Here is a 10,433-nt window from a genome sequence, read left to right on the forward strand (position 1 = left end):
CAGTGCGCCATTCCAAGATGACTGTGGTGTCGGCTGGAATGCAGATGCCCGAAGGGGGGGGAGGTTGTCGCGCCATCCAAGTGGGGCGACAGATGGAAAAAAAAATGTAATCAAGAGAAAGTTGAGCAGAGTTGTTCACACCAACCCGAGTTTGGGTGGCGGTGGGGCAGTCACAGGACGGAGCGAGTGCCTTCGGCCATCTCGGGAACAATGTCGCCTTTCAGGGTGACCTGGACACGTGGGCGAGCTGTGATCCAAGAAGCCGGCGGAAGCTTCAAGACCAAGCGCTAAACAGAACAGCCTTGCCGTCGTTGTGTGCTAGTGTGAGGATGTTAGCCACAAATTAGCCATTAGCGTCAAAGAAACATGACAAAACTCAGTATAGGTCTTTTTTTTTCTTTTTTAATCGGGGCGTGCATTGATGTCCATATAACTTGGCCAGGCTGCAAATAAATGCCGCTTGCACAAAGGCAATGTTGCCTAACTGGCTGACAAAAAAATAATTTAGTTACTCAATTTGTTTTTAATATATATATACATATGTGTGTGTGTATGTGTGGCCCGGTGGGCGAGTGGCTAGCGCATCAACCTCACAGTGAAGAGGTATGGTCTTCCTGTGTGGAGTTTATATGTTCTCCCCATGCCTGCGTGGGTTTTTTCCTGGTAGTCCGGTTCGCCCCCACATTCCAAAAACATGCATGGCAGGCTGATTGAACATGCAAAATTGTCCCTCGGTGTGAGTGTGAGCAAGAATGATTGTTCGTCTCTGTTTGCCCTGTGATTGGCTGGCAACCGGTTCAGAGTGTACCTTGCCTTCTGTACGAAGACACAGCTGGGATAGGCTCCAGCACCCCCCCCCCCCCGCAACCCTTGTGAGGATAAAGCAGATCATAAAATGGATAGATTAATGATTAATATAAATATATATATAGAGCGAGAGAGAGAGTCGTGACCGAAAGAACGAGATCCCGGATACAAGCGGCCGAAATGAGCGAAATGAGTTTTCTCCGCAGGGTGTCCGGGCTCTCCCTTAGAGATAAGGTGAGAAGCTCGGTCATCCGGGAGAGGCTCAGAGTCGAGCCGCTTCTCCTCCACATCGAGTAGGAGCCAGATGAGGTGGCTTGGGCATCTGATTCAGATGCCTCCTGAACGCCTCCCTGGTGAGGTGTTCCGGGCATGTCCCACCGGGAGGAGACCCCGAGGACGACCCAGGACACGCTGGAGAGACTATGTCACCCAGCTGGCCTGGGAACGCCTCGGGATCCCCTGGGGAGAGCTGGAAGAAGTAGCTAGGGAGAGGGAAGTCTGGGCTTCCCTGCTAAAGCTGTTGCCCCCGCGACCCGGCCCCGGATAAGCGGTAGAAGATGGATGGATGGATATAATATATATACACACACACACACACACACACACACACACACACACACACACACACACACACACACACACACACACACACACACACACACACACTCTCTCTCTCTATACTTCCATCCCTCCCTCTTGTCCTCAAAGTGCACCTGAATCATGTTAAAGCACATTTTTATTCACCAGGGCAGAATTTTTTTTTTCACATTTAGGCATTTTGTAAACAAAATAAAAAAATAAGCTTTTGACTTACTCTATTTCTGTGATAAGAAATAACTTTTGTACATCACGCTTTTCATAAAGCATGCCTTGCTGCCAAATATACACTTGTTTTTTCATTCACATTTTGTACACCAGGAGCAGGTCTGCTACATTTCATCCAAAAGGGGTCCCGGCGACCACCTGTCAGTCTCAAATAAATTCCTAAATTGGGCGCATGGGGGTTCTCCAAGCCCACTCAGTCTGTGTCCACGTGACAGGGATTGCTTCTCAGTCTCTCCGCTTCTCTGTACAGGCGCAAGAAGTCCTTGTAGCGCGGCGCGCAGCCCATCCAGGCCTCACCGAAGCGCAGAGTCCCCGTGAAGAGGAAGTCACCCTCACCGGGTTTAATGGCGCACCGCAGCGGCATCATGATGCGTCCCGACCAGCGCCGTGCCCTTGGACCCCCGGGGACAAACACCTGTGTCTTTTGTCTGTGCAGGCGGCTGATGTCCACGCTGACAGACCAGCGATCCTCCTCCTCCTGCACAGCCCTGATGACTCCACGAGCCACTGAATAATCCAAACACACACACACACACATACACAGAGTTACACATTTTCATAAATTGTAGTCGTAAAATTCTGTGGTATACTGTTGTGGTAAGACCTAGACTTACCAAAGTCTTTGGTGCACACTGCCAGAAGAACCTCAGCGTCACCACACGGCTGACAGGGTGCTACAATAGAAGAAAAAAAAGACACTTTAATGCCACAATTTCATGAATAAAATTCCAATATACACAATTTAAAATGATAAAAACAGGTCAACAATGGATAATCAACAGAAAAACCCTTATTTTTCTCAAAAGTCATTACATCAGTTTGTACAATGTTGCCCTTGTGTAGGATCATCCTGCATTTTGTTGCTACTTGTTTTCACAAATAAAACTACAGTGATTCAAACTTTGTTAAAAGTAGCCAACCAATGTAGCAAAAGTGTGTTGAAAACACTGCTTGGGTAGCTTAACATCCAGTATCCCTACGACATACCCGAATAGCAATGGAGTTAAAAGCATCAAAAGCACCGGGGCAGTACAATAATTGGCCTATTTGCTAAATAGGAGGAGGCAATCAAATAAAACGGTCCCACTGAAAGAGCTCGCCCCTGGCTTTTGACTACCAGTCAGCTTTTTACAGCAAGAGAAAACACAAAATGGCCAAAGCACTTCAGACACCCACTAAGTCCAAGAACAGAATGTACACTAGCTCAAATCAAATGCTCAGGTGAGGCAAAAAAAAAAAAAAAAAAAAAAAAAAGACACCAACTGGAATGGCAGGTTATTTGGACATGAATGTAAAGTGGACCTACTATTGTGGCTTGTGGAACATCACATAGAGCCACCTGCCTAAACTGGCGGACCGCGATCCACTACCGGACCGCCGACCTCCTCTGTCCGGACCCTCGGCAAATTGTATAAAATAATAATTTATAAAGTGATTTTTACGTTATACATTTTATATTTGTGGACTATAATCTGCGCATTACCGCTATCGCTTGTTAAAATTATCCGTTGTATTCTTTGCGTGCACTCACAGATGTATTGCAGAGGACCGCAGCAGCGCGACTGTGTGTTGTTTTATGTTTGACTAACTGGAGACCCTGGCTGAGCAGGGCATGTCGGCAATAACGATGCGCTGATTGGCTCCTCTGAACTTAAGGTGTGCCCACACATAAGCGTCAGCATATACGATGCGCTGATTGGCTCCTCTGAACTTAAGGTGTGCCCACACATAAGCGTCAGCACGCGTCTATCCCAATACACACGCATTCAAAATGGATGATTGTGTCAAGAAACAGACGCATGCGCGACGACGCCACAGTGTGCTCACAGCTTCAGCCCAGGAGAGCCGCACACAGACAATTAGACAAGACGAATCGCGGGAGGTTTCGATTGTGTGCAGTTTGGCTCCCGTCAAATGTTCTCTGTTAAACAGCTTTGCAGCTGTTTAACAGCAGAACACCGCAACATGGTAAATGAACATCACAATGGCGTCCTCTAAATTTGCTACAAAGAGAAAGGTGGACAGTGAAAATCGGCGTTTCAATGAAGAATGGACTGACAAGTATGCTTTCATTCTACCTCTGTCGAGCACCAAGCCAATGTGTCTAATATGCCTAAAGACGGTAGCTCTGGTGAAGAGTCAAAATATTAAAATGAGTACTTTGTTTTGTTTTTGTTAAATTAAGGGGAAAAAAAGACAACTACCGTTTAACAAAGTTAAAGTAAAAATGTCTCATTTCCCTAAAAGGGCTATTTCTATCATTAAGCAGGCACAACTTAACAAAACAAAAGAGTTCCTGTGCCTCAACACAATACAGTACCTCTCATTATTTGCTGTGTACTGGCAAAGTGAATAATTGTTATTTTCATGCACCCCATTATTGGTTGGTTGTGAGGAGTGTTGATTTGTATAAGCTTGGCTTGACCATACTAAATGGGCATATAGCCCTGCTCCCCATGACCGCCGTGCATGGGACCGGACCTTGGTCTTATTAAAAAAAAAAGTGGACCTACAGCATTTGTAGTTGAGGACCACTGACATAGAGAGTCTCATGTAAAACCATTTGGACCTAGTATAGAGCCTTGTGGAACACAGCTATTATATGTGCTATGCGGTACATTCGTGAACTGAGAGACACCATCAGGTGTGCTGTGATAAATTATCAAATCTATTTTGTCTGAACATTAATTATAGATATAATGTACCAACTACCACTGCCAGCAACATATATTATGAGATATATATATACACACACACACACTGTATATGTATTGTGTATATATACAGGGGCCTAATTAGAGTTGGGGCCCGTTTTTTTGGGGGTCACCCTGTATATATATATATATATATATATACTGTATATACATATACATAGTATCACAGAGAACATCTCAATGTCTTCCATTACATGGCACAAGGTTCATAATTAACCTATGCATCAACATTTTGCTACAGTTTTGTCTGTTGGTGTGCAGTGAACCCCCATGTAAAATATGCGCCTTGGCTAAATCAAGGTTAACTGGCACCGGTGGAGTTGGAGATTTTTAAAAATGTTTTTGGTCAATATTTTTTTTATTTTTTGTTTTCGTTGAAAAATGTATGTCGTGTTTATTAGTGGGGTTTTTGTTGTTTTTTTTTGGGGGGGGGAGGTTGAATGTTTTAAGATTTTTTCTAATTCATTTCAATGGTTGTCAATTATAGATGGATTTTCTCCCTTGACTGCATCATACAAAACCGTGCGAACTGAGTCGTGACACCTGCGGAACGCCATTTGCTTAGTAGTGCAATGGCGAATAATTGTTTATGTAAAAATCTTTGGCCCAAGACAAGTATAGAGCTTTGTGGAACACCGGGAGTCTCGATACACAGCGGGCCCCAGTTTTGTTTGGTGGGATCGTGTGGCACCACGTCACAAGTTTACGTTCATAAAGGCACAAGCAAAGGTGCTCAAGAGCAGCTGGGGGGTGAAAAATTGTTTTGTTGAGCGTCTGACGTGGATCAGCAAATTGTGTATTGAAAGAGAACTCGCTGGTGTTTTGTATTTTTCTATTCTCTTCAAAAGCTGAGCTGAGGCGCTTTCGCTTGTCAACCATGAAGCCTGACCGCAGGAATGAAAGCGAGAGCCGAGTCAGCATCTTGCTCGGGTCACTTCTGATGAAGACCACTTCACAGACTAGAGAAATATACCCGAACATCTGGACCCGGACGGAGTCCATTGCTAATAGTGCCGATTGAACTGGAAACCACTTCAAAAAGTCACGCCGATGATGAGGTCACAATAACGAGGGAGGGAAAAGGTTTCCATTGCAGGAGTGACAGGGGAACATCTGCGTGGGGGAACATTCCGGTTGCACGGAGAGCGAGTTAGATGAGAGGAAGTCGTTCATCCGTTGGCCTACACAAGAACGCCGGCTTTGTGAAGCGCGCCAAAACCGTCGCAGGCGGCCACATCAGTGTCCGTAATGACGCGGGATGTGGATACGTGATGCTGGACGGACGCTAAAACACATGTGGAGACTTTGATGGAGGAAAAGCAGGAGGGAGGTAGGGGAGGATAGGGGGCGGGGGGTGGGGGGGCTGACTGCAAGGCTTGAAAGTTAAGCAGGTATACAGCGTGGAAACACATGCAGTTTCAGTTTCATGGAGGAACACTTCGCTGCGGCTGCCATTAATACATCCACACACAATAGCATGCAGTTTGTTGCTCTCTCTTTTTGTGTGTGACAATCTCACACAAGTGCCCATGCAAAAACACAAGTCGGAAATACAATAACAGTCTCGTTGTCAGACACACTCGCACACGAAGTCGTAGACAATGACGGCCTTCAGTCAGGCTCACGCGCACACACAATAATAAAGTCTGTCTCACACACACAGTCTGAGTCACGTGCACAATCTTACTCACACTATCTCTCTCTCTCTCTCTCTCTCTCTCTCTCTCACGCACGCGCGCACACATGCACACACAAAAAGTTTCAAGCATACGCATAGACACACGAGCATGCACAAACACAATCTCAGTTACACACACACAGACTGAGTCATGCACATTCAAAAATACAAACTCCACCTGACAACAGACTGTACCTTCAGTGTGTCACACACGCTCAATTAAGTCTCCTGTTGTACGCATCCCAGGAAGTGAATATTTCCTTCGGCGGCTACAACTGGCTGTTTCACATCCTCTCATTGGCCACAATATTAGGTACACCGGCACAATCCAATTAGCTCAATTTGGAGCGCTTGTGCAGCTCTTTTCTTGTGACCTTTGTCAATATGCACAAAAAAAAGTCTTTGGAATCTCTAATAAGCGAGGTCGACATTTTTCATTTCTTTCTACGTGTATAGTTGAAGGATGGACAACAAGGTACCAAGAACCAGAATCTCACGGACCTTTAACTCATTCAGTACCAGCCAAGTCTGAAAAGACGTTTAAACACGTCTTTGGGAGTGAATGAGTTCATAGGAAATGCGCACTTACCCCCAAGCGAGGAGTCGTTGGCTTTCAGTCCGTCGGCGACGAGCTCGTACTGGAAGGCAGTGATGCGCCGGCTGATGTCAGCACGAGGGACGGCCTCGATGAAGAGCGCCCCCTCCAGGATGCCGAAGCAGTGCACCTTTGCCGGAGCCTGGTCTTCCTCACGGAGCAGCAAGCGCAGACGGCCGTTCAGGTCCAGGTAGATGTTGCTTCCGCTGGAGTCGGCGGCGGGCTTGATGCAGACGGAGAGGCGGGCGGCGGCGGGGGAGGCGATGTTGGGCCGGAGGTTGACGATGATGGCGCCGGTGGGGTACAGCCACTCCAGGGATCCCTGGGCGCAGCGCAGGTACACCTGCTCCACGTCACGCGTGTGTCCCTCGTGAGTCAGTCCACTGCGGGACAACATGGAGAGACGCATGCATTAGCAGGCCAGTGCTAGCTCATTCCCCCGGCAGGGGAATGAGCTTGCTTGCGTGTCAGTTGAGTAGAAGCACTGGTGGCTAAAACCAAACGGTGGCAGCATTTTCACTCTATGGACCTGGATTTGACATTTCGTCAACTAAAATGAGACTCAAGTAGTCACGACAACAGTGACATTGTAGTTACGGTTTCTCTTGGAGGGCCGTTCTGAATTTTGGGAAACCATATGAATGTTTGATCACTTCCACATACAGTATTACATATACAGCACACAATAAATTGATGGATAACTAGTTTTAAAATCAGAAGTCAACTGTAATGACTGTTATTGTGAATTACATATGACAATTTGAACATTTGGTTCAGACTTTAGCAAGCATCATGGAACTTGACATGCTTGATTTGCTTTTGCCGGCCACATAAAATGATGTGGCGGGCCACATCTGGCCCTCGGGCCTTGTCTTTGACACCTGTGTCATCGAGTAATATTTATGAATCAAGGGATAGGTTAAGCAACAGGTGGAATGTTTTTTTAACATTTTACCATCTGCGCAAGCTTACACAGGTCAAACTTAAAAACAAAAAATGAAAATATCTGCAAAACCCGATGTGCTGGAAAATCAGTAAAGACGATTAAGAATACACTTCGGGACACAGAAATCCACCACTGTTGCCATACGTTTTAGACCAGCCGGCTAATTGACCAGGCCAGAGTTTTTGGGACTCTGTTCACATTGGTTGAAAAAAACTTGAGGAAACTGCTGCAATGGAAAGGAGGCCAAAGCGACCCACCCGCCCCCCTTTTCCCTGTGGAGCTGTGGCCAAACACAGTCCTGGCGGGCTGCCTTTGGAGGCAGAACTGCATGAATAGCCGTCCGCAGGGGCCTCCGAGCAGACGAGGGCTGCAACAGTAGCCGCGAATGCTGCGTGCGAGTGCAAATGCAGGTCACGCAAGCAACCTCTCGGGCTTTCAGTCCGCCAAAGGCAGCCGAGGAGGCTTGTCCGGGCAGCACCTCGGCTTGCGGCGCCAGCGTCCACCCAACCGCCGCCTGCCAAATTGAATGCCCCGAAAAATCGCCATCCGTCAGTCAGCCAGTCATTCTGCGGCCGGAAGGCAGGAAACCATCAGCAGCCGAGCGGAGTGCCAAGCGTGCGGTTGGACACCGGTGGGAGAAACGCCCCGTTTCCTGAAAATGAGATTCCCCCCCCCCCACCCCATTCGAAACGCGGCGTCCATCTGAAAAGCAGAAAACGAAGCGGGGCACACGCAGCTCGGCTCGGCGTGCCTTTAATTAACTAAAGCCTCTTCCCCACTTCCATCATTTCTGCATGCAATTAAAGTATCTTAGTCAACAGGGCGCTAATGAATACCAGATTATTGGTGCACGGCTCAAAGCAGTGAACAGTATGCCCCTCCTGACTGGAGGATTAGAGGGGAGAAAAAAAATGAAACCACAGTATTCAGGCAAGCCTTTAAAGTGCAAAACACTTTACAGCAGATGTTTGACGGAAGGGATGTGCAACCAACTTTGTGATTATCATTCTCACTTGATGCGGATTTTTTTTTTTTTTTTTTTACAAGCGTGTCTGCTCACTCACACTTAAGTGATCACGAAATCCTTTTATTCAAGGGGACAAACGCGCAAATACAAAATGATAACACTCGCCAGGAGCTGCTGTTGGCCACAACGCACACTGAGATGTTTACACGCAAGCTAAGCAGCCAACCAGACTGACTCTAGCTCCGATGTCACTCACTAGGCCACCCCCCTTACAGACACACACACAACATATAAAGAGTAAAGTGTGTATATTAATTGACATTCTCAATTCCAATGCTGAACAAAGCAAAATTCTTCACACCCACAAAATGTGCAAGGGTGCTGTGTTGGATATTAGCTGTTATTAAAGTATTATTTTCAAAGACTTTACACTAAAATACTGAACCAGAAGTCACATCATGGAACGTAAAGAAATGTTTCACTTTCTAAGGATCCTTCCTATGTTGCTTACAGCCTCATATTATGCAACGGTGGATTTTCTAGATGTGGGGCTTCTGTGGTCTTTCTTGTTAGTTGATGTCAACGTCATCGCGGTGAACGACAGCTGAGCATGAAAAATATTCATTTTCCTTCTTTCTAAGCATCCTATTACAGTCATTACAGTCACTACTAGCACTAGGGAGATTGGGAGCAATTTTAGGATTGCCAGTTTGTTTTGTGATACAGTACATTATTACCCTTTCTGTCAATGTCATGGTTGTGTACAACACCGTTTCATGCGTTCTGGTCATGAAGGAACCACGTTGGATTTGGAAAAAATAAGAAAAGAAAAGGGTGCTCAAATTTGCACAGTAGCTGGTAGTTGTGTCCACAATTCGGTTCGAGAACTATTTCAAGATATTTGTGGACAAATATTGGTAGATTTTGTAGCACTGTTTAAGTCAGTTCCAATACATAGGGTGAGCAAGTGGCCAAATACAGGGACGAGACTCATTTTAAACAGATTTAAAGAACAATAATTTACTTTTAGGACACCATGAGAGTGAGACCATGAACACGACTTTGGCACCCAAAATCTTACTATTTTATGACACAGTGTTCCCGGAGACAACTTGAATTGACTTAAAAGTTGTTCGGCTTTACAACGTTCAAGAGAAAGTTAATGGAAGGGCTCCAATTGTTTCAGCTCATGAAACGGCTCCTCAGGTTAATTGGCTGGAAATGATGAATGTGTGTGTACGTGTTTTTGTTGTTGGTTTTTTTTTTTGCTCACCTTCCCTTCCAGCTGCACTGGTCGCTCGAGTACTGGCAGAGAGAAGTCCGACATCGGCTAAGGAGGACGACGACGGCGACGACGAGAGGTAGCCAGAGGGAGGCGAGCAGCCGCTGGCTGAGCATGTTTGTCTTCCTTCGCCTCTTCTCGGCCTCAAAGTGGCTTCAAAGTCCGCCGCCACATTTCCTTCCAGCCGTCCACTCGGCTTGGAGCAACCCCCGGCTTACTCTGTTTATTAGTCCTTCCGTGAGTCGCTTCGGCGTTCAAAGTTGAAAGTTCCTCCGGTGCCCGCCGCGGTGGACTCAGCGCGTTTTCACCAAGTTCCTCCGCAAAAAAAATCTCAGTGCTCCGAGTTTGGATAGCGACCGTGAACGCTCCTCCCACGTCACGCCCCGCTCACCAGCCGCTTGTTTATCGCGGAAAGAGGCCTTCAAATAATCATACCCTTGCTCGGATATTTCACTGTCAAAAAAATGCAGGTCGAAGTAGTTTTCTGTTACGATAAAACAAGTGTCCTTCGGTCAGCACTACAGTAGAAGTAAAGACACCATTAAAAGTAGAAATAACTACTCTTTCAACTCATTCTCTGTCAATTTTAAGGTTATTTACCTGGGCAAATTTCAGAAAT

General features: G+C 46.4%; 1 protein-coding gene across 1 annotated transcript; it reads right to left on the reverse strand.

The window, feature by feature from the left end:
- Positions 1-1,525: 1,525 nt before the first annotated feature.
- metrnla (meteorin like, glial cell differentiation regulator a) lies at positions 1,526-10,153 on the reverse strand. Its single transcript, XM_086133694.1, has 4 exons — positions 9,806-10,153; positions 6,614-7,002; positions 2,247-2,306; positions 1,526-2,139 (listed from the first exon to the last, which is right to left on the reverse strand). The coding sequence occupies exons 1-4, from the start codon at positions 9,928-9,930 to the stop codon at positions 1,826-1,828; spliced, it is 888 nt and encodes a 295-aa protein (XP_085989820.1). The 5' UTR covers positions 9,931-10,153; the 3' UTR covers positions 1,526-1,825.
- Between the last annotated feature and the right edge of the window lie 280 nt (positions 10,154-10,433).

The sequence above is a fragment of the Hippocampus guttulatus genome, chromosome 16 (assembly GCF_054856545.1).
Source record: "Hippocampus guttulatus isolate MCC_2025c chromosome 16, RoL_Hgut_1.0, whole genome shotgun sequence".
NCBI lineage: Eukaryota > Metazoa > Chordata > Actinopteri > Syngnathiformes > Syngnathidae > Hippocampus > Hippocampus guttulatus.